General features: G+C 39.5%; 1 protein-coding gene across 7 annotated transcripts in view; it reads right to left on the minus strand.

Moving 5' to 3' along the window:
- The window catches only part of MAEA (macrophage erythroblast attacher, E3 ubiquitin ligase), a 105,407-nt gene that overhangs the window by 11,977 nt on the left and 69,131 nt on the right, over window positions 1-24,299 (minus strand). For 5 of the 7 annotated variants that reach the window (XM_034770895.1, XM_034770892.1, XM_034770896.1 and 2 more), the window contains exons 4-6: window positions 16,105-16,227; window positions 15,074-15,187; window positions 12,989-13,065 (exon numbers count right to left, since the gene is read on the minus strand). In XM_034770895.1, coding sequence (XP_034626786.1) covers window positions 12,989-13,065; window positions 15,074-15,187; window positions 16,105-16,227 — 314 coding nt within the window. The remainder of the gene's footprint in view (window positions 1-12,988; window positions 13,066-15,073; window positions 15,188-16,104; window positions 16,228-24,299) is intronic. The other 2 variants (XM_034770893.1, XM_034770894.1) reach the window with 1 other exon arrangement.

A 24,299-nucleotide genomic window follows, 5' to 3' on the forward strand; every position in this document is an offset into this window, starting at 1 on the left:
AACAACTCCCTATACAGTGACCCCTTCCCCCACCCATGCACCTGGAACCCCCCCACTGAGCCCCTCCCACATCAGGAGCACCCCCTCCCCTCCCCCACTGAACTCCCTAGTCCCCCACCTTGCCAAGTCTCACCCCCTGCATCAGGAGCCCCCCACACCCAGACCTCCATCCTACTGAGCCCCAACCAGCTGTACCCTGACCCCCACCACCACCAAGCCCCACTCCCCCAGCCCCTACCCCCTGAGTCCTAATCACCTTCACCTGGACTCCCCTACAGCGTCCCATTCCTCCTGCACCCACAACCCCGCACTGACCCCCTGTGCCTTCAGATTCTCCCCTGCACACAGAAACCCCCCCCACTGAGTTGCCTGCACCCAGAACCCTGGTACTCATGAGGGAATTTTGTGCTAAAAATGTAAATTCTGCAAAGTTATGAATATTTTAATTGTCAAAATAACACAATATAATCACACCATTTTCAATTATTTTGGTAATTTATTTCACAATACTTGTCAGCAAATAATTGAAAATGGAGTGATTATATTGTGTTATTTTGACAAATAAAATATGCAGAATTTTGCAGAATTTTAAAATATTGTGCACAGAATTTTTAATTTTTTGGCACAGAATTCCCTCAGGAGTAAAAATTTTTAAAAATGCAAAAAGAAAAAAGCTAACCAGTTTCAAAATACTACTGTAAATTGAAAGCATTCTGCCACTGCTCATCTTGAATTCAAACTGAAGTTTGGAAAGTTATGTTCAAAAAGAATTTTATAAGACTCTACACATTACCCTGGTTTTGGCTGCATCATCAATACCATGAGAACACTCTTTAGCAATATTTCAGTATGCCCACTTCCTCTTCCAGCCCAAACCACAACGTAATGGAAATCATATAGGACAGACTGTTTCTACTCTACACATCTCCCTATTTTGGGTGAGTAATTTCAAGAAGGCAAATATTGTTCTCTGAATACTGACTGTATTATGGTAGCAGCAGTATACTTTGATGACTTGGAAAAGGGGACAATCCTCAATGTATTAAAAGAAAACTAGGAAGCCAAGAGTACACAGCTGCACCTAAGCAATAACTTTTTAAAGGGATTGATTAAACAAAGCACAGAACCAAGGTTACCAGATACCCTATAGAAAATAAAAAAAGATTTTGGGGGTTGGGGGAGAGGAGAGGGAGCGGGCTGCTTTTTTAAAGAAGCTATTAATAAAAACAGAAAGGTTACCTACTGTCTGTAAGCGGAGTTCTTTGAGATGTGTGACCCTTATCTGTATTCCACAGTGGGTACACATGCACTCCCTGTGGCTGAGCACAGAAGATTCTTGCCAGTATTGTCCGCTGGTCCACCCCTCTGCTCTCTTTCTCCTCGTTCTCTGATCAGAGAATATAAGGGGTGGTGCGGACTGATAGTTGGCTATATAGAATTGGAGGCTGGTAGATATGAATGCTTTCCTCCCTAGGAGGTCTAAGCATTTGGCTTTCTGGTCTATAGGGACAGACTTGATAGATGGTTTTCTACTTCTCTCTGTATCAGCCTGAATCACTAGCGAGTTTTGAGCAGGATGAGTCAAGAGAAATTCTGGTCCCGTGGGAGAAAAAGTATCTCTCCTTTGCCCTATTAAACGTGGGGCACATGTTGCTGGGGTGTCCCATAGCTCTTTGGCTGGGTCTAGGATAGCCTTGCTGACTAGGAGTGCAACCCTAGTACATTCTGTACTTTGAAAATGTCCATGAATTTGTGGGATGACTGACTTCTTCCAAGGAGATCTGAAGGACATCATCAATCCTTCATAACTCCTGAATTGCTTATAATTGTCTGGTGAAGACTGATGCTGGAGCAGGGAGGAAGAGGATGATGTCAGGAGAGGAAGACTATGTACCTGACTGTAACACTGGGTCCGGTTCTTCTTCCTCCATGGGTTCTGGGGATAGTTCAGGCTGGTTACTCAGAGGAGAGGGATGTGATGGTCTTTGTGGGACCAGACGGATTCAGAATAATGCATGTACAGGTTCCGCAGTCCCTACTAAGGCCAGGGAGAGGGATCTATCATGGGTGGAAGTGGACTCAAAGGCATAAGGTACCACAAGTCCCAGAGGGGTGTGTGGGGGGGAGGGGAGGGGCGCAATCCCATCTTATGTGTTCATGACGGACCCCCAGAGATTCTGGATCCTCTATTCAGGCTCACATCCCTTGGAGGAAGTGTTGAGAGTCTCTCCCCCATGCCAGATTCACCCGATGAAGAAACTGTGGGCTCCATCTCCAAGCCCATTGCTGTCAGAACTGTTTGAGGAATGATACCAGCTGGTAGAAGAAATAGAAGAACAGTCTCTTCCATACTATTTGTGGCGAGATAGTGTCAGAATCTCCCTTGGAAGAATCAATTCAGATAAGAGGGGAGGATTCCAGATCTGGCAGAATGGTGATGTCCTGCAAAGTGGTACATTTTGTCAACATGATAAATTCTGTCTCTATGAACCTTTGGAATTGGCACTGATGATGTATGGGGTAATCATTTGTCCATCAGTACCAAAGACCGTACTGACTGATGCTCATGCCTCTCTTTACTCAGTATCAATAGTCCTGAGTCCTGCTCCTACTGATGGCGCTGAAGGGGAGACCTTTAATCACTGAAGCCTGCCATTTGGTATACCTCAGCCCGCTATACAGATGAGCCTGCACAGCTCAGATATGACTAAGGCCTGATAGCCTGTTCCACAAGTTGCTTCCTAAACTCCCGCACTTGATGGGTTTGGGAAGGAGTGGTGGATACCGCACTTAGTGGAGATATGAGCTCCTCTAACACAGCAGAGGTACCTCTGGTGGTCATCGCTGACTGGGAAAGAACAGGGGCAGGAGACATGAATCCCGGGCCTAATCAGTGTACCATGCCAGGAAGGGGGAGAGGGTGGTGCTCCCCCAAAATCTAGCTATCTAAAATTAACAAAACTAAGAAGAGTTTACAATATTTACAGTTCAATATTTATAGGAATGACACTGAAGGGTCAGACCATGGACACTGGAGTGTTCGGTCTCAGTCCACACCATGTCTTATACCCTTGGATCAGATCACAAGGAGGGAAAGTGTGCCGAGGACCAAAAGACACTACTAGCAAGAATTTTCTGGTCTCAGGCACATGGAGTGCATGTACAGCAGTGGTACGCACATGGGGACCAGCACTCAAAGAGCTGAGAATTATTGTTATTAATTATGGAGCCAAAGGGAAAATGGCACCTCCATTCAGCAGCAGTCTATAAAACTACCCATTATGACTTTCTTCTTGATAATTCACTTTTAGTGGGAGCATTCCAATCAAATATCACTCACTATTACATGTGCCAGGCAAACTGATGGGACAGTACTTGATATCCCTAAGTTCACTGCACATGAAAAAACAAGCCAGAATTAATGCTGAGTATGCAGGGTCTTTTTCAGGGAACCATGAATGAAGTAGTATTCCCAATGCAGTACATCTGCATAAGCCAGCGAGCAAAGCTTATTTGTTTCTTATATTTATCTATTTAAATGTGACTACTCCATATTGCAGAAGATTGGAGCAAGTAACAGAAACCAATACAAAAATCTCAAACATTTCCTCACACTGGGTTAAGAAGAAGGCAGTCCTGTTTCTGTAGTTGCCAGCTGATAAGTTTCTTCTCAAATTCCCCACTCCCCCGCTTTTTAAATCTTTCCTCTCCTAGAACCTCCTCTCCTAAGGCCCCCACCTCCAATTAAGGGCTGAATTCATTACTCAGCCAGGCAAAAAGGGAGACTAGAAATAGATGCAAAGTAGCCCTTGAGAAAAGGGAGGTGAGTTTGTTGCCCAACGACTCTCCAAAGCCCCTGCTGTGAAGTAAGGGGCAGTTCTCCTATACAAGGATATAACACCATTAGATAAACTAGTGGGACAAATAGCATGCAGGCTATCTCCTCCATCCCTCTGTGTCAACTTTGTCGATCCTCTTCCATAGGTGTCTTACTTAGTCTCTTATGCTCCCATACATACCATGCCATGAAAAGATAAAGCATGAGATTTGATTCACTGAATTTCTGCAACTGTTATTGGAGCAGAAGACAAACATGATGGATTCTCATACAGAGATAATTTAATACTGTGGATGGTGGAAGAGTGTTGTACAATATTTAAACTTCTATCCAAAAAGAAAGTAATTTTGATTAGTCAGGTCTCTTGTCAGCAACCTGACCAAGTACCATCAATAATTACCACTCAAGGAAAGGCTGTATCCTATCACACCATACTGACAACAATTCCTTCAGCTACAGAAGACAGCAAGTGAAATTCTGGCCTCACTGAAATCAGTGGTAGTTTTGCCACTGATTTCAATGAGCTTCATTCAGCATCTATACTATTAAAGTAAAAACCCCAAAGATTATGTACTGGCCACTCCTTTAAATTCTTAATTGACACTGCAGGCAGATAAGAATACTGAACTAATTGATCACATGATGGCTCAGATTCCTAACTGAACCTAGCCAAGTGAAACTCCTTCCTTCCCAAGAACTCAGTGAAGATATCATCTTGAAATGTTTATAGTATCTCTTAGGGCTATCCTGTTGAGTTCAAATTTTTAAAGGGCTGCTACAGTCAAGAAAGTAACTGTAAAAATGGCACATCAGTGTGGCTTGAACACCACATTCTCTTACTCTTCTGATGGACCAAGTTTTTACTATCATTAACACAGGTGAATCAATACAACTATGACAGAATGCGCTATAAATTTATTCTGCCCAATACATCACCAAAATTGCTAAATTCTCATTGCAGATCATGGTGTCATAGGCAGAAAGAGCAGTTTGCTCAAATCCCAGGAGGAGTTGTCAACTTTGGGGGCAAGGACCTTGGTTTTTTATTTGATTTGTCTGTGAAGTTGACATACCTATCATGACATAGAAGTTATTATATATAATTATCATCATAGCGTGCGCGCGCGCGCGTGTGTGTGTGTACTTTGACACAAAACCAGAAACCAGAGCAAATTTGACTGAGAAAATCAAAGAGAAAATGAAAACTCACACTTCAGTCACTATTCCAACTACAGCTGCAGTACACTCAGTTACAAGATATACAAGGCACATGGATCTCTACGCACTATATGACTGAATATATTAATCAGGCAGTGGCAATAACTGAACACAGAATGTAAAGCATTATCAGGGAGGACGTGTTCTTTATTCTGCTCAATGGACCAGGTTAGAACAGCTTTCTTATCTCGAACCCCTTTACTAGCAGTCAAATAAGTAAGTTATTCACTTATCCACCTGTTCTGAAAACAAAAACAAAATGAGGAAAACCAAGACTCCAGCCAACCCTAGTCTTATTGCAAAAATGGATCTGAAAATGAATTGGACTATCTCCCTTTTCTCCTTGTGTACACAGCACTATTTCCCCCTGCCCCCAGCTAAGATCTAGTTGAGTTACAAAAAGCCTTTATCAGCATCTGAATAAAGCCTCTCATGATTACCCATCACTAGTGGGTATATATCTTTTGCATCCTGACAGTGTTGAAAATCCCTAAATTTTGCATATTTAATTAAGTATAGGTGTAAAAGTTTAACAGCCAGAAAGAGCGAAGTTAGCATCAATATATCCCTAACATGTTTTGTAAAAGGTTTTGCCTTTATTTTTTTAAAAGGCTCCATGAATTAAGCACAGAGTATTAACCTGAACTTTGAATTTTCTACCTTCGTGTCATAGCCTTAGCATTAAACAATTTTTGTATATTCTTCAAACTTGCTCTTTCAAGAGCACTCTGACGAACAACCTTGGAGCAACTCAGTGTGCACACATATTCTAAAAAGCTTTAGAAATTCAAACATTGTTATTAAATAAGATATATATTTTTAAAGCTCACATCAATTGTATCCTAAAAGCAATATGTCACTTTAGAGGTTCTCAGCAGGCAGTAAGCAAAGCTTTCAAACTTATTTAAACACCAGCTGCGTTTCAACAAAATGTCAGCTCTCTGAGTTCCACTCATACAGGAAACTACTTGGTAAACAGCCTCTTTTTCTGCTTTCTAATGGATGCCTGACCTATTTATTGCATCATGGACACAATACAGAAAGAATCCTGCTGCAGGCACTTAACAGAAGCAAGCTAATAAAAACAGAAGTGGTAGTGGTTTGCTAAAAGCAATCAGAATTTTTATACTACACCTTCCAAAATAAGTTAGTTTTCAAATTTTCTTTGTTATTCATGAAAATATTTGTTTTAAAGTTAACAAATCAGACAGGAAATGTTCAAAATATCCACTAGTTAACAGTATTTTCTAAAGCAAATTTCTTTAGAGCTTGCAGTGAGATGTTGAACACAGAATGCACAGTGCTAGGAGTGAATCAGTGCTATCAAAAGCATTGAATTAGACAAAGACATTCTGCAGTTCCCCTTTTTCTTACGTCAGAATAAAAAAAACTCAAAACGATTCAGACAGAACTATTACAACGGGAAAAGTTTTAATTGCCAGTCGCATCTGTTGCGATTCAGGATCAATTAAATATCTTTATATAGAATACATATATACTTTGCCCTTAAAAATCCAGTGTAATGATTTAAAATATGCACTTGCAGAACAAGTTAAGGTGATAACTCAATTTATAGACATACTATACAACTTAGGAAATATTAATTCAAATACAAACTTTAAATAAAGGACAGAACCTCTTCCCACCCCACACAAGTAGTATTTCAAATAAGTGACAATTCATACACTGACTTTGTAGTGTAGGTGTGGGCAACTGTTGGGCAATTAGAAACAAAGGGGAACAATTCCCTTTACTACATTGGACATTTCCTTTTCCAATATAGTACATTCTTCTGAAAGACTAGTGAAAATCTTATGTGCTCATTGTAAGACAGGTGAATATCTAAATAGCTCCCTGTAAATGAAGTTGTTTTAATTATTAGATACTATTCATACTGGTGTGGTGCCCACAGTAGGCTGTGTGCTGCGCGTGCACACACACACACACACACACACACACACAATCTTTTCTTTTCTTGATTGTGACTGCTTTGTGCCAGGGCACAAAATGAGGAAAGAGGGGAAAAGGACACAATAGACAAGCAAAAGCTCTGATCCTTTAAATTATTCCATGCCTGCTTGGAGTCTGAATGAAGAACAGAGCACACTGCAGATTGGGGCCCAAAATGATTAGGGTAACAACTGGCAAGTGTCTTATTAGTTCTGTGGAAGAAGGAAGGTTTGTTATACAATTCCTTGCCATTGCCAATTTCCCACTATATACAGTTATTGTTTCGAGCCTTAGCAGTTTAGTTGTATGCTCATGGTCATTTGCCTTTGACAGCTTGCTTTCCGTAACCTTTAGCTTTTATTTTCTTTTACTTATTTTATCTAATTAATTTCCCCATCCCTAACACACTCTCCTCTTATTTTCCATATGTTTAGAGTTTTGGGGGGGCCTATTTTTAAGATTTTCCATGTATGTTCTAATAATTTAGATTTATTTTATAGGACTTTTACAAAAGGGCACTGTTACAAATGCTTTAGGCTCCCTCAATATAGCTTAAGAATATAACTACAGAAATTTATAACTCACCCCAAATATTTTTGCGCACTTACACACAGTATGTACTCCTATATAGTGTTAGTGTATTGTATTTTTATTGAATTGTTTCATTATAATCAGTTCCTGTTTCACTCCATTTTCCCCTGACCAATTACTACCATCCTCCCCACCGTCACAAACAATCAAGACACCTTTAGCAAGAGAAGCCCAAAGAACAGTTTGTGATGTCAATGTGGTTCCCTGCTGTAACTCTTCTCCTTCCACGAGTCTTTCATAGGTCACTACCTAAAGATGTATGGGTGGGCGATTTTGCACACCACCGGGGCTGGGTTGACCCAGCACACCTAAACTTCCTCTCTGCTAGGAAGTGTGGAAAGGGACTCACTAGCAAGTTGCACAGAATTTTAGCCTTTGGTGCTAACATTTATTTTCTTTGTTCTACACAACAGCACGCCCAAACAGTGAGTTTTTAGAAAAGGTCTAGCCCTAATCTCCACGAACATTCTGCTGAAATTGCAACCAAATCAAAGCCAACTTAATGCAGTTTAAAGACACAGCTACATTTAGTTTGTTTGGTTTGGCAGTACAGCAAATCATGAATTACGGGCTTGTGTACACTTAAAATGCTACAGCAGCAAAGCTGCGCCACTGTAGCGCTTCAGTGTAGACATTACCTAAGCCGAGGAAGGGATTCTCCCATCAGTGCAGGTAATCCACCATCCCGAGAAGCAGTAGCTAGTTCAGAGGAACAATTTTTCCGTCGACCTAGCGCGGTCTACATGGGGACTTCAGTCAGCTTAATACTGCTCATTGGTGGTTTTTTGTTTTTGTTTTTTTACCACACACCCCTGGCCAATGTAGTTAAACCAACCTACTTTTCTAGTGCACACCAGCCTAGGTTATTTAGTGTTAACAATATACTGTGTTGTCTAACAAGAGATCAGTTTATGTTCCAAACTTTGCTCTGATAACAGAAAATACATTTTATATCTCAAGCAACCTCCTTCCACCAACCCTGGGGTAACCTTAAGAAGCTTTTCTAAGGGCTGGTCTACACTAAAGCAGTGAGTAGACCTAAGTTACGCTACTTCAGTTATGCGAGTTACGTAACTTAAGTTGATGTAACTTAGGTCAACTTCCATCGGTGTCTACACTGTGCTGTGTCGGCGGGACACTCTCTCCAGCCGACTTACCTTCCATCTATCGGGGAGGTGAAGTACAGCGGTTGATGGGAGAGCACTCGGCCATCGACTTAGTTTGTCTTTATCAGACCCGCTATATTGACACCACTGCATCGATCACAGCAGTGCCGATTTAGCCATGAGTACAAGCCCTAATGCAGTGCCAGGAAGAAAACATTTTCACAGACCCACAATAAAAACACCTTCTTCATTTTGCCCCTGTTCTGGGCCCATCACCACTTTATCTATGCTTACACCACTGCCATGTCTGGTTTCTGAGTAACATAAGGAAGCTGCACTCCCAACAATGAAAATAGTGCTTTTAGAGCATGACTATCCATGCAGGACAGCCAGCTTGGCATAGAAGCAATTCAGAAGTAGGCAATAAAGCCATACAACACAAAGACACCACTGTACTCAACAGATCTGGAGGGCATGTGCTTCAGAAAAAAAGATCAAGACTATCTGAGAGCCCTTCATGCTTCCCCACAAAGGTTGTACATTATTTCTTACATTTGAGAGCCATATCAAAGCTGGTGTCTAAATGACAGCACATGGAGTATCCATGCTCTTAAAGACTGGCATCATTTTCTAAAAAAAACTGTTTTAAAAGACAAAAACATTCTACAAATTAAATAAAGCTGATTCTTAGGAAGTTGAGCAGTGATATTGGGTTGAGTGGGGAAAGAGAGAGATGAAGATTTTGGCAGAGATAGGACTGAGCAGGAAAGAAATGATGTGGAAGTTTAAAATAAGCAGCATATTTGAATGGAGTTGGAACTAGGCCTGGGAAACGTAAGAACAGAGCTTTAATACTGAAGTTTACCCCAAAGAGATTTTCATTGAGAAGAGACCTCCCAATACTGCAGTAATTTTTACATACCTTTACAGTGCCATTTTCTTTCATAGGCTCCCCTTCATTATGTCCAACCATAACTTAAAAAGTCTGTCTAAACTGCTGCAGGTCTTTGATTTCTGCTCAGCTTTGTTATACTCATGTAGCAGATAGAATGACCTTGTTCCCGTTGGAAACGACCTAAGAATAAATTAGCTTCAACACTCCTCTAAAAGAATTAAACCAATCTCTCTTACCCACACTGTATGACATATGGGTGGGTGAAGGGGAGCTTCTACCTGCCTTCCATCACAAGATCTGGTGTTGGGCACCTGGAATGAAGCAGGTATCTACTTGTGACCTCAAGTCCACATTGCTTCTTCACCCAAGGCCTCTTCCTTCATCCTTGCCGCACTCTAGGGCTCTTAAAGTCCCAATACAGACCAACTTTCCTCTCCACAATGGGCTCTTCCTATTGGTTACCTAATTCCTTACAAGGCTTCTTTTGCAGTCCTTCGGTGGAGCAGCTCCTTCTCCCTCTAGGTCTCAGCTTTATCAAAGGGATGACACTGCCTATATACTTATAATGCTTTGAGGTGAAGTCTGCAGCTCCCATGCACCCTGGGAACTATCCACCTGTTGTGCCTGGCTGAAAACAGAAGGTAGACAGGACTTAAAGAGGCCAGCACAAACTTACTAAGGGCTACTTCAACTTTTTCTTGCATTCTTCACATGCAAGTTACAACAGCAGACACACTCTTACTTGTCAGTAGAATGGTTGAGAGTAGATCTCTGGAAAGTCTAGTCACACTACATCTCACACAACCTTTGAATTTGAAACCCTATCCCAAGAGCTCCATAAAAGTCTTTTAGAAAATGAAATTCTAGTCAGGTCCTAATTAAGTCACAAACACCATAGGCTCATCCCTAGAGCTCTAGCTCCTAGAGTCATGTGCTTATATTAGAACCTCAGCTTTTATACATCATAAATAAAATAAAATAAAATAAAATCTCAATGGGGTATTGACTCACCCATTGCTCCAGAGGCCTTACCAACACCACCACCAGAGCGATGTGTGTGTGGCAGGAGAAGAATGTAGCAGCTATGGCCTATCTACTAAAGTAGATACCCCAAATGCTGAAGCCAACACTGGGCCCCTGAACTCCCACCCCTCCTGGGTGGCGCAGGAGAGGGAAAGGAGTCCTATGACCTCCCCCCTTCAGGCAGGGGTCCACTCCAACCATCACTCCAGTGACAGGCCATGGTTGGAGAGCGCCAGATTGTCTCAATAGGCCCCCCAATTCCTGTAAAAGTTTCACAGCTGTCATCTCAAAGAGATGGGTGACTAGCAGCACTGCCAACTCTCACTAGTTTATCATAAGTCTGATGTTACTTGGTAGGTTTCATTTTGTTTTTTTAAAGGCCCAGCTCCTGGAATCCAGTGATTGTGAGAATCTTAGTTTTCATGAAAAGAAAAAAAAGTTTAGCCCTCATAGTTGCAGAGAAATACTTGAAAGCACCACCCAATTATACCCCAAAGCGTAAACACCAAAACAATGTTTATTTTTTTAAAAATATGCATGATTTTTAAACATTTGGGGTTTGCAATACTAAACAAGCGAAAGCACAGCAGGAACTAGAGGACAAGGAATGTTGAGAAATACTCTGAGTTCAGTGCACAGACGCTGTTCTCTCCAGTACACACAGCTGTAGATGAACGGCTATGATGATATTCATATGGTATATTTCATTGGAATATTGCTATGGTATTCTTAATAAAACACATTCCAAAATTGCTTTGTTTGCTCTCTTCCAGTGCTTGCTGCACATTGATACAGGAAGCTGGCGGTTATGCAAAAAGCAAATTGACTATGCAACAACTGGATAATGCAGAAAGCATAATTTGTCACATTTCAGACATGTTAACACAGGACAAAATAGCAATAACAGTGTCACAATGTTACAATAGGGCATCAGTCTAGAATATCACAGGTAGCCCAGAATTAAGAATCCACTTTGCTTTTTCCTCCCTTCTGAAGACAATACAGTATTCCATTTGGATCTAATAAAAAAAAGTGTTCTGTATCTAAAAATTGAGGTTCTGATTAAAAATGCTGAGAATTTTTATTTGTTTCAATGATGCACCATGTATACATTACAACTGCATGATCCCTACCATAAAAATGTTATGGCAGCAAATGATGCAAGTATCCTGCAAATATCCTGTTGGTTTCAACAAGATTTTATAAAGCAACACTAGGTAAACAAAATGCAGTAGAAGCGGTCATGTAATTATAACTGTACCACTCTAAACTCATCAGAAACACTCTCTTATTGTGCAGTAACTTAGTAATAGAATAATTCAAAATATTATCACATATTATCTGCATACCACGAGGTCCCAGCACAGGCATCCCATTGATTTTAACAGAATCAGTTTCATGTTCTGAAACATTATTCCAACACCTTAGATTGAGACCACTGACTCAAATGCGTATTCATTTTACATTACTTCCTGACCCAATAAAATAAGAAGTATTTACCCAGAGACAAGAAAGTTGTCTTGTGATTAGAATAGTGGACAACAAGTCATGAATTCTCAGTTTTATTTCCAGCACGGTCACTGACTCATAAGACCTTGGGCAAGCATGAACTGTCTTTTCCTACATAAAATACGTATAACATTTAAATACCTCACAGAAGTGAAGAGAGTCTTATTTTTTGTAACACAGTAGAGACCCTTAGATAACAGGCAATGTAGAGATGCAAAGTATTAATATAATCCATTTAATAAGGAACTAAAATACTTCAAATAAATCCTAAAGTTTAATGGGGTTTAATAAAGATTGCATAAAGAAAAACGCTTCAGAGCTGAAACAATCTATATCCAGTTTTACACACGTGAACATTTATGGTTAAAATGTTCAAGTTAAATCAGATTCCAACCAGTCCACATAAAAAGAGAAACGTCTTTCCTTGAGACACAGAAAGTTTGGCTGTGCAAGCCAATCCCATCTACCCTCTTTTAGTTTGTACTCGAGATTACTATAGTAATTGCAAACTGAACTGTGTGTTATAAGAAGCATTTGTCTACACCAAGAAACCAACAGTGTAAAAAAGTATTTTTTTTTGAATTTTGAAGTTTTACAAAGCCAGAAAGTTTTCTTTTCAGTAACCATTTTAAAGTTTGTAATTGTGCATCTAGAATGATAGCCTGTGCTTAAAACTCCACATAATCCAATATGAACTGTAGTCTAGTAAATCCCAAGAGAGTGTTTGATAATAACAATGCTGAGAAGACCATTTGTTGCAGTAGAGCTTCTGGGTGTTCAGTAATAGTCACATGTTTCTTATGAAGCATAATATGTTCTTATTACGAAAATTGCTTGGTAAACATCCTAATTTCATACCTCACAGCATCCAGTCTCTTGTTCTGTCGAATGAGTTCAATGAACTCCTGAATCCTGAGGCTGAACTCCAGACAGCTCTGAGATTAAAGACAAGACAAGGTCTAAGATGGGGCCAAAGCAGCATTGCACAAAGTACTCAGTATGCCACAAAATAGTGGCAGTGGCATGCAACTTTGCTTGCTTTTAGGTATTCATGCAGGTAAAATAGTTTAATGCTGGCATAAAATTCCCTAAAAGCAAACAAAAAGCCTCCTACTCCTCACCCTCCTCCAAAATAAATTGTCGTAATTGGGACCAGTTATGTACTGATGACTAAAGGATGCCACAATCCTCATGGGTGTGAATGGACAGTGGTGTTGCTTTGTACTACATTCTAACTGTAAGACAGCACATACTGTAGAAATTTCTGAGATGAAGTAATAGTTAAGGCAGAGGAACCCTCTTAGTTATGAGACACAATGGAATTGTGCAGGATTGTTGGGGCAAAGAGGTCTCTAAATGTTTACTTGAATGTTCGTGTTAGCATGAAAGCAGCACATTATTTTAGCTCACTGAGGGCCCTTTTTTCCTGCCCCCAAAGAACCCAGAACAGTGTTTTAAAAGCCATACTAAAGACAATCTTATTCACACTAAAATCAAGTTGCATTTACCTGCTTTTGGAAAAGGTAAGTAAGCTGACTGTGTCAATCAAATTCAGCACAGGTTTACAAAAATCTATAGGAAAACTTTGAACATGTAGAATTTAAAAAAGTCTCTCTCTCTGAAAAAAACAATTCACTATGCTTCGTTATAGGGACACAGTCAACTACTTTATTATCTTTAAAAAAAAAGCACACATACACCCCTTCTGAAAATTGAAAATAAATATGTATTCCACAAATCTGTCTGCTCCATTCAGCGAACATTTTCCTCCCCCATGTTTCTAGTGAATGGCTGCCTTTTGTTTATTGTTAATCTGCATAGTAATATCGAAATTCCTCAGTGACATCAGCAGGAATTTGAACTGCTCCAAATTTGGGTCAGTTAACTGTTTGGTGCAGCACACATTCATGACAACTTTTTTTTTTTTTTTTTTTTAAAACAATTAGAAACTTGTAAAGAAATTTAAACTCAAACATCACATTGATGGAATACATAGTTTTAAAGTGTAATTGTTGAAAACTCACTGTTTGAAAATAGGTTCTTTTTAAACTCCCAAGCCTGACTGTCCAGAGAGAAGCAAGGACTCCACAAGATTTTCAGAGCTACATTGTCCTGTACTCTTAACCTTTGCTCTAGGCAAAACTCTTGAAATTTGAATCGGCAGACAAAACAGAGGAGCTGATTTTCAAATGCTTTGTTTTAAAATATCCAGTTACTTAACTCTGCACATCATCACTCATTTGGGATTTTAGACTAGTTTATTTTTTGTATCTTTTAAAAAAGATCCACTCTTTAGTAATCATCCCCATACAGATAATATATTCTAGACCGGTACTGCCTCCCTTTAAGATACATGGAAAAAAAAGTCTTCAGAAGTGTAGATGTCCTCCAGTGAACTGCAAGCCAATAGCTAAATTGGATTGTATAGACTGTCAGAACTTAAAAAGCCCTATGTAGTCAGTAGATTTCAGATTCATTACAAAATAGCACAAATTTTGGCACAATCTAACAGCCCTACTCACAAGAGTGGTAACTCAATGGGACTGCAGGACTTCTTCCCCGCCCCCACCCTTTGTTCTCCAGTTTAGCTTTTGGTTAGACTTGCAGGAAGGTGGGCAAGGATTTAACAAGTTAACACTAATAAGCAGCTAAATTGCCTTACACTGGACAGAAATTTATTCCTGTGTGTTTCAAAAAGAAGCATAGTGATTTCCTCCAACTCTGATCTCTCACAGCCTTAGCTTTTATGTAAAGTAGGGCTTGCAGAAATAGATTTTTGGGGGGACATGGAAGTTGTTTTATTCCCAGTTTTTATTTTTACATTGAATATTGCTGATGAAAAAAATTAAGAGTACTTCGGATTTAATTTCTCACGTTACTTAACATATTAACATTACACAAGGTTTTCTTGAGCAGTATAATTATGCAACAGTGTTTACATACCAATTCTGGTTTTCCTTTAATGGTTTCCATAACAAGATCATCATTTTCTTTAGAGTAATCACAGGCCGATTTACTTTTGCGTCCCATCTTCGGTTCGTTCTCATTTTGGCGCCCCTGAGTGACAGAGAACGTCACTCTTTGCTTGTCATTAAGTGCACTCAGACATTTTTGGTTAAAGAAAGCGCTTAGTTTAAAAAAAACAAAGAAGACACAAAACACCTTTCTGAGGGAGGCAGGGGTTTTGGTTAATATCAGTTAAAACAGATTTCTGCAAGCCCTATAAAAGATTACAGCATACTTTTAAAAGCAACTTTAAAGACAAGGGAATTTAAACTAACTATATATGGATAAACATGGAGTGACTCCTGATCTTCAGTTCATGGCGTACAAGGGCTGGAAAGAAATGTACTTTGCTCATTACTAGATTACATGCAGCTTTTTTGAGAAAACTACATTCTAACTTAGCACTATTGCATCTTATATTTTAAGTTAACTCTCTTTTCTTTAAGGCATCATAGCTGGATAAAACTTTTTTAATAAAGTAAATTTCTCCCACTGTGTTAAGCTTGAGGATATAGGTTTAGCATTTCAATTGCTCTCCACATTTTTAAAAGACAACTTCATATACACCCTGTGAAGTATGTTCTCAGCAGGATGCAAAGGAGTTATGCACATAAGTCCTCATGCATCGAGATGAGACTATACTCCTTTGCATTTAAGTTTCTGTAAATCACATTAAAAAGCAAGGTCATATTGTTATGTTATTTCACTGTAATTTGACAAGGAAAATCTTGCATCTAAAGGACCTAGGCTCAGGGTTAAATTTAACCTTGGTGTAAGTGGGTACAACTGCCCTGATTTAGGCATACTAAAGGGATTTATTTTGTACTTAGGATCTTTAGTTTAGTACATGCTAAGTCATCATTCAGACCCAACATTTAAACTCAATTGCCTAAATCAAATATTCAAGGATTTCATACAACCAAGACAATGTACATTAAGTTAAAGCTTTGTGCATTACACTTCCATACCTTCATTTTCCTGAGCCTGGATTTGTTATCATGACACCAAGCCAAGCAAGTCATAGTTTCTTGCCTTTCCAAAGATTCTTCCACTTCTTTAGCCGTCAAGAACATCTCAATATTTACCAAGTCCTTAAGGAAAAAGAGAGAGTAAGACCAGTTGAGCTTTATTTACAAAATGAGGTTGCTCCATAAAATCTTATTCTTCATAGCTACAGCTAGGAGCTAATTTGTGATATGCATATTAAAATGTACATAATTTTAAAAACATCTTGCCCTTTGAAGCATTTTCCTCTACAAATAAAGTAGTTACAGTGTCTTCTCAAAAACTGTGATTCTCTATTCATTGATGTACGACTGTCAAAGCAGAGAGCAAATTTTAAAACTGTCTTAAGTTTGATGCCTTCCTGCTCTGTAAACAGTGCTCATACTTCTTACAGATTAACACATTTGCCAACAATCCTTCCCTCCCTCCATTTCTTTTCATGTACCTTTGTCCCCTCAACCCTACTCTCCTTGCATCCTTTTCTACACAGGCTCCTGACGGGTCTCTTCTGTCTGATTCAGAGAAAGTAAAAGCCACACCAAGCAGATGTACTAGGCCTAACAGAAATAATGGAAAAATACGATGGGCCCAAACTTGTTGGGTGGAGGGAAGAGAGGGAGATCAGTTTCAGAATTCAAGCCAGTGTTGCATTTTATAGAAAACCCTCAAAACTCCGGGGCTAAGGCCTGTCTCTGGAACTAATAAGGTTTGGATTTTGCACTAGATCCACATTGCACACCTCATTCAGGAGGAGGCATGTACATATGTATGCACTTGCATGCACAAAACAACCACAGAAAGCTAGGAGGCAAAAGGTCTCTATCACTCTTTAGGTATAAGGAAAGGAACAGGTGAGAATATAATAGCAGCAAAATTTAACCCTTTAAAATTATTTTCTACACCGGGGTCAGCAACCTTTCAGAAGTGGTGTGCTGAGTCTTCATTTATTCACTCTGATTTAAGGTTTTGCGTGCCAGTCACACATTTTAACGTTTTTAGAAGGTCTCTTTCCATAAGTCTATAATATATAACTAAACTATTGTTGTATGTAAAGTAAATAAGGTTTTTAAAATGTTTAAGAAGCTCCATTTAAAAATTTAATTAAAATGCAGAGCCCCCCGGACTGGTGGCCAGGACCTGGGCAGTGTGAGTGCTGAAAATCAGCTTGCGTGCTGCCTTTGGCACACGTGCCATAGGTTCCCTACCCCTGTTCTACACCATTCTCAACAAATCGATAGCAGACAGAAGCTTTCAGCCTTTACACTTAAGTCAGCCATATTTTCCAGTTAGCTAGTTTTTAAACGTAAGCTTTACTTAAACTGAGAACTGTTAGGAAAAGCTTCCTTAAAGGGGGGAGCGTGGAAGAGAGGGGGAAAAGGATGGTTTCAAAGTCATATTTCTACCTATGTTTAGCAGTATGTGTGATAGAAGTTTGGTGGATACAGACCATTTTCCACTGACGCCCATATCTGAAGAACTAGCATGACAACTGGCTCCCACTTTGGCAGCCTCAATGAAGTTGTGAGTAGGGCAATGTGAGATGGGATGTTTGTAATGACGTTTCCGTATTTGTGCCTGTTTTGTGGACAGAGGTCTGCAAATTCCAGTGTTATTAAACCATTACTTTTTGTAAGCATTAAATTCACATTTTTTTAAAGTCACTTCAACCTTCCACTGATATATACTTGGCAATTCTAGTTTAAGGATTAATTCTCTATAAACAATCCATGAACTTACAAAGAGCAGGGAGTTGTCAGGTTGCAGACAGAGCAAATGCATAAAAATCTAGACTAGAACATGGTGCAGGAAGTGACACTACAGTTTTGCTGAATAAAAGTCCCTGCTGATAAGAAATGGAGTTAATCCATAGTAGTGTTAAGACTTCTAGGAATATTCCTTTTCCTTCAGTTAATTTTTCAAAATATTAAGTTGCTCAGTTGTATACAATCACATTCAATGTGATTCAGCTTTGCAATGTGTCACTAAAATGATTTGTGAACAATTATAACAGATGTTTGCATTAATATTTTCTCGTCTGATACCCACTCAGAATTACAAACAAGGAAGAAACTCTGGGCCTTTCTAGTTCCAAACAGCTACCTACAACTAGTGGCATTTCCATCAATAGCTTGTAAAGTTTTGACACTTCCATATGCTTCTTTTAGTTCCTTAATAGTTCGAAACTTTGCCTTCCAATTGCATTGGCACTACAATTATTCAGACTGCAACATCCTACTGATCCCAGTGACTAAACAAGAAGTACGAGTTACAGTATTAAAATTCCATTTGGTTGAGTGACATGAGACAGCTCACAGAAAGTGGGGAAAAAACACTGCTTGTGGTAAGCACAACCTATTATTAACCTGCATAGGGCAGACTTTTAACTGTTCCTGTACAGCTGTACACGACCAGCTTTATACACTCAAACAGACCTAATCCAATGCAACTGAATGTGTGTATTTTTTTTTTTAAGACATATGCTATTAAAGGATTTCTTCATGCATCTGTGGTAAAAGGGTTTAGGAGGGTGTTTTCAAACTAGGATGAACTGGGTCCATTTTGAATTCGCATTCTTGGAGATTATTCTGAGCTACATAAATATGTCATGCTGTGACAGCTCATACTTAGAGGAAGAAAACACTCTGTAGGGAACTGTACAATTCTGTGTATTGCTAACACAATAATCCAGTGCTAGGAATGTCTGTATTAACATAAAATGAACTTGTTCCACCAAATTTAAGTGTATGTACTTTCCAAAGCAATGTGCTGCAAACCGTACAATTGAAATATGCTGAATATGACAGATATTCAGAATAGCTCGAGTGAATAAAGACACTGTCAGAGTAGAAGATGGTATTTTCACCTGTTAAAACAGAACAGCTGAAAGTATGTGAGCTCAGTCTTCCTGCTGGGAACATTCTGAGATTTTATACAAATGATACAGCTACCCAACTTGAGTTTATATCCTATTTTTCATTTATCATGTAGGTTTTTTCCTTGTAGATTTGTGATATTTTAAATACTGACACTACCTAAGGAAAAAAACCAGAACTGCAGTGGAGGTTGTCATGGCCACAGGCCTGTTTACACAGTTGCATATAATTTGCTTAGAAATAGTAAGTATAACCTTTTTCTAAAACTTTCCCCACTCCTGCAAAATGTCTATAAATTAAGCCAAGACTTGGTAAAACATCCACAGAGAAAGTTTTCAATACAACTACATAGTTGAAATTTTAAATTATCATTTATCAAATTAATTACAGTATAATGGAATAAATTAAAGGGCCAGATTCTGCTCCCACACTAGTTTACCCTCCTGTGATATCCGTGGACGTACAGAAGTTATTCCTGATTTACACCAGGGTGAAATCAGAATCAGATGTAGCATGAGACTTTTGTTGACCTCTCCCCGCATATAAAACAAAATTATCCCCTTTTCCACTGCATTAATGAAAGCTGAAGTGATGCCAAGTTAGGGTGTAACTGAAGATTATTACTACTATTCATGAGATGAAGTTTTGTAGGTGTGGTCAGCATCCCTGCCAGTAATTCAAAGTGACCTTGACAGAGGCCTCAAAAAGAACTGTGTGTATGATACTCCTCTGAATGAAAGTAAGGTAACATAAGGATCTGCCATTAGATCAACAGAGTACTAGGGTAAGAATAGGAAAAACTGACTGGCCCATAATAAAATCAGACCCATGATCTTATATTCAAGTATTTTCCCATATAAATCAACAATGAGTGCTATCAAGGGAAATCTATTCACTTCATAATGTTGTAACCAAGAGAACCCCTTTAATCAAACCATACATAGTATTGTAATAATCTCTGTGCAAAATATGCCTTGTGAGGTATCATTTAAAAACTAACTAAACAAATCAATATTCTTATGTAATGGTTGTATGCAGGGCTGGCTCCAGGCACCAGCCCACCAAGCTTGTGCTTGGGGTGGCACCTGGAGGGGGGGCGGCACGGCGCTCCGACTCTGGCCGCCGGGGAGAGTGGAGCCCCGGCTGGGCTCGCCGCCCTCCCCCCAGCGCTCTGGCCGCCGGGGAGAGCGAAGCCCCGGCCGAGCTCACTGCCGGGGAGAGCGGAGCCCAGGCTGGGCTCACCACCCTGGCCTCGGTGCTCTGGCCGCCGGTGAGAGTGGAGCCCCGGCTGGGCTGGCCGCCGGGGAGAACGGAACCGCGATGGGCTCGCCGCCCTCCCCCCCAGCGCTCCAGCCGGTCAGGGAGAGCGGCCCGCAGCCGGGCTCGGCCTCCCCCCCCGCCCCCCCCGGGGGGGGGGGGGGCCGCGTGGCGGGAGGCTTTTTTTTGCCTTGGGCGGCAAAAAAGCCAGAGCCGTCCCTGGCTGTATGAAACACGGATTAAAGTTATGAACATAAGCTGAAATTATTACTGCAATGTGTTTTACCAGACAAATCTGGGAAATGGATAAACCAGTTTCTCAAAGACAAAGGACAAGCTGATATCTCTAGACAGATGTCATCAACATTGACTGCCAATCACCTCTCAAGTGGCCATTCTTTGGTAATGAAGGGGGACAGGAACAGATTGATCTACATTTTAACAAAGAAGAACAGGGTACCTCTTTCACCATGAGACTCCAGGTCTCTGTCCTCACAGCCGGAATGAACATTGCCTGAGGGTTACCCCTAGATAAATGCATTTCAAAGGGTGACTGGACTATAAAAGTGAGGGGCAAAAAACTCCTAAGTTCTGTCTCCCGATCTCTCTCTTTCAGCTAAGACAGCAAAGGAACCAGCCCAGGGGTCGGCAACCTTTCAGAAGTGGTGTGCCGAGTCTTCATTTATTCACTCTAATTTAAGGTTTCGCATGACAGTAATACATTTTAATGTTTTTAGAAGGTCTCTTTCTATACGTCTATAATATATAACTAATCTATTGTTGTATGTAAAGTAAATAAGGGATTTAAAATGTTTAAGACGCTTCATTTAAAATTAAATTAAAATGCAGAGCCCCCCGGATCGGTGGCCAGGACCCAGGCAGTGTGAGTGCCACTGAAAATCAGTTCGCGTGCTGCCTTTGGGCTGCAACATCGCTAGGAACATGTGGTAAGGATTTTACCTTGAACCGAATCTAACTTGCTAAATCTGCACTACTAGAAAGCATTTTCTCTTGTAACCATTTCTGCCTTGTACTCACTTAAAATCTCTCTCTTTGTAGTTAAATAAACTTGTTTGTTTTTTTTTTAATATAAACTGAACTGCTTGTTAACTCCATTTAAAGTAGCAAACTGTTGAATACTGACCCCTTATGGGGCAGCGGATCTCTATTATCAGAACTGCCCAGGAAAGGGCTCAACAGTGAAGAACGCACACTTTTGGGGAAAAGTTTGGACTGGGAGTGTGTTGGGGTCACCCTGCAGGCAGTAACCAAGGCTGCTGCAAGTCAGAGTGTGACTGAAGTCTTGCTGACAAGCTGCTGGGGTCAGAGTTGCTGGGCTAGGGCTGTAACTATACGCAAAAACTCAGGGAACGACCCACATATTTCTGGTTGTTTGTGAGCAGGTCAGGTTGGGAGTTACAACAGCAAAGCATTGTGAGGCACCCAAGATTGCAGGGCAGGTGGTGACAACCTCTGGATTGCACCGCGGAATGTGACAGTTGCCATCAGCATTTAGCAATAAAATGTACTGCGGGTGCATAACTGGATTATAAATGAATCGGGTGACAAATTCTCCTTTTGATTTCTGTTATGATTGTATCTGTACTTCTACTAATGCTCAGTAAACATAGATTGAAAATGTATGATATTTCATTATAGGACACTATACATATTTGTACTGATTATGTTTATTCCATACATATTTTAAAAGCAATAAATATTCAACAGTCAAAGAGATCCTTGTCAACAATTACTGAATTATAATTTCAATGTTATCCACTGTTACCATTATAACCACCCCCTGCAACTTAGATAGCATAATTATCCTTTTCCCTTAGCCAATCACTAGCAAAGTGCAACCAATGATGTTTAGACATAGACCACCATAAAGCAAGAAGTAGTCAATGAATGTAGAAATAAAACTGGCTTATCATGCTATGAGGTTTTGCCATCGGTCATCATATTAAAAAATAGCTAAAAAACTGGCACATAGTATATCTTAAAATATGTAATGACGACATTGTAATGGTTCAAAGATGTTTGCTATTTTCTTAATGTTCACCATTTGCTCTCTGTACAGTACAAACAGTAGCTTCTTTCTCTGTATGGTTTAGAGAGCTCTGTGGTATGCTAAGCAGAAAAGAAATCACTTTTTGTTTTATCTTGTCCTTCAACTTATTATAGCCAATAATTAAGCCTTAGCATAAAATTAAGTTAGGCTTCCTTAAAGTAACGTAAGATTAGTGTTTGAGATTTAAATTGCTTTGCTGATGAAAAAATATCTTCTATTATACTTATTAATCAGGAAAGCGATACTTTAGCAGACTTCTTCAACTGCTATCAAACATGATTATAGATTTCTTATTAAGCCTTTTTTTAAAAACTTATTTTAGGCAGAAAATGGCACAATCAGTGTTGAAAGTTACCAAGGCCAGACAATACCTGCAGGCACCACAACCAGAAAATATATTGCTCATGTTAGTTCTGCAAGTGTTCCCTGTTATTACTGTCCTAGAGTTTTCTTCCAAAGAAATGGTCTCTTTTCAAGTTAAGAGTGGTGGCCATTGTCCATGGAAGAATTTGCAGATATCCAGGTGGAATACATACATATCCCCGCCTCTGTAAAACTAAAGTAAAGTAGTGTCAGGCCAAAGTATCTCAATTTTTTAATTTCTAAAAAAAGTTTAAAGGCTAGCTTTGGTGAAGTGATAGCAAAGCGTCACTACAACTTATCTACAGTTAGAATGCAGTACATGTGCATTTATAAATTGCATCAGATTGTATGCTTAAATGTTAAAAAAAATTAACAAATGCTTATTTTAATTACCGTTAAGAATGCAGAAGCAAAATCTTCAATTTCAAAACACTGAATATTTTTTTCTGTCTTTAAAAAAAGTGAAAAATGAGTTTCATGCCTGCAGCTGCCCTCCCTGATTGGGTAATTTGGTTCACTGCTTTTCCGGACAAAAGGGCCCCCACAAAATCAGAAGCTGTTCCAATACTTACAACAGATCTTACCACAGTTGGGGCCTGCTTGACCTCCACACCCACATTCCCCTATCTCTACGAAATATAAAGTATTTATGTCAGATTTGAAACACGTCTCAAACCTGTAGTACTCTCCAATTTATACATCACCATGGATAAATTTCAAGTTGAGATGGCATTACAAAAAAAGATTCCGTTTCCCAAACATTTTATTTCTAATTGTAACAAATAGTTGATTTTCAAAAAGTGATCATTCACTATCATCAATGGTGGCTTAAAGTTCCATGGGCATGGACCATAGTAAATTGTGTCCATTCTCTTAAAAAAACCCTCAAAGAAATGTCAAGAGGTAAAAGGAGTTGCAGATATAGAATGTGTAAGATTTCATTTTTCTAAAGCTCATTTAACCAAAAATGGATTTAAAGTTAGACTCAGCAACAACCTCTGTGTTTACACTTCTTCAGTTTACATGAATCAAAGTATTACATACAAATACTATGTTCTTGCTGAAAAGTACATTTCCAGTAAAGGGCTCATAATAAGCACATAACTTAAATATTTTCCAATGTATTAATTTTTCCATTTCAGGAATTAAGTGTTTCTCCTATTGAACCTGGTCTTTTAAAGGAAAAAGATTTCATAAATTTTTGCCCTCTTTTTGCACAAGAAGTATCAGCAACCTCTATGAGAGGAAACACATCCAGGACTGAAGTGGCATCTAATTAAACAGGATTTCTTTCAGAACATGCGATTTAAATTTTATTTAATTTTATCAATAAATGTAAGTCTGTCTTGCTCAATGACTGAGTAAAATGCTAGGGCACAAGATATTACAGCAGTAAAAGGTCAATTTCCAAAGGAAAGAACTGTACAATTACTGCACTAGATGTCATGTAAATTAAATTACTAGGTAAAACTTCTAAATTATAGGAGAAGACGACGACGGCATTTAATTAAGCAGTAAACCATAAGCAAAGATGCATTCCTGGGTCACTGGTGGACATCTTAGGCATAGTGCTAAGGATAAAACCTACAACAGA

Source organism: Trachemys scripta, chromosome 5 (genome assembly GCF_013100865.1).
Source record: "Trachemys scripta elegans isolate TJP31775 chromosome 5, CAS_Tse_1.0, whole genome shotgun sequence".
Classification (NCBI taxonomy): domain Eukaryota; kingdom Metazoa; phylum Chordata; order Testudines; family Emydidae; genus Trachemys; species Trachemys scripta.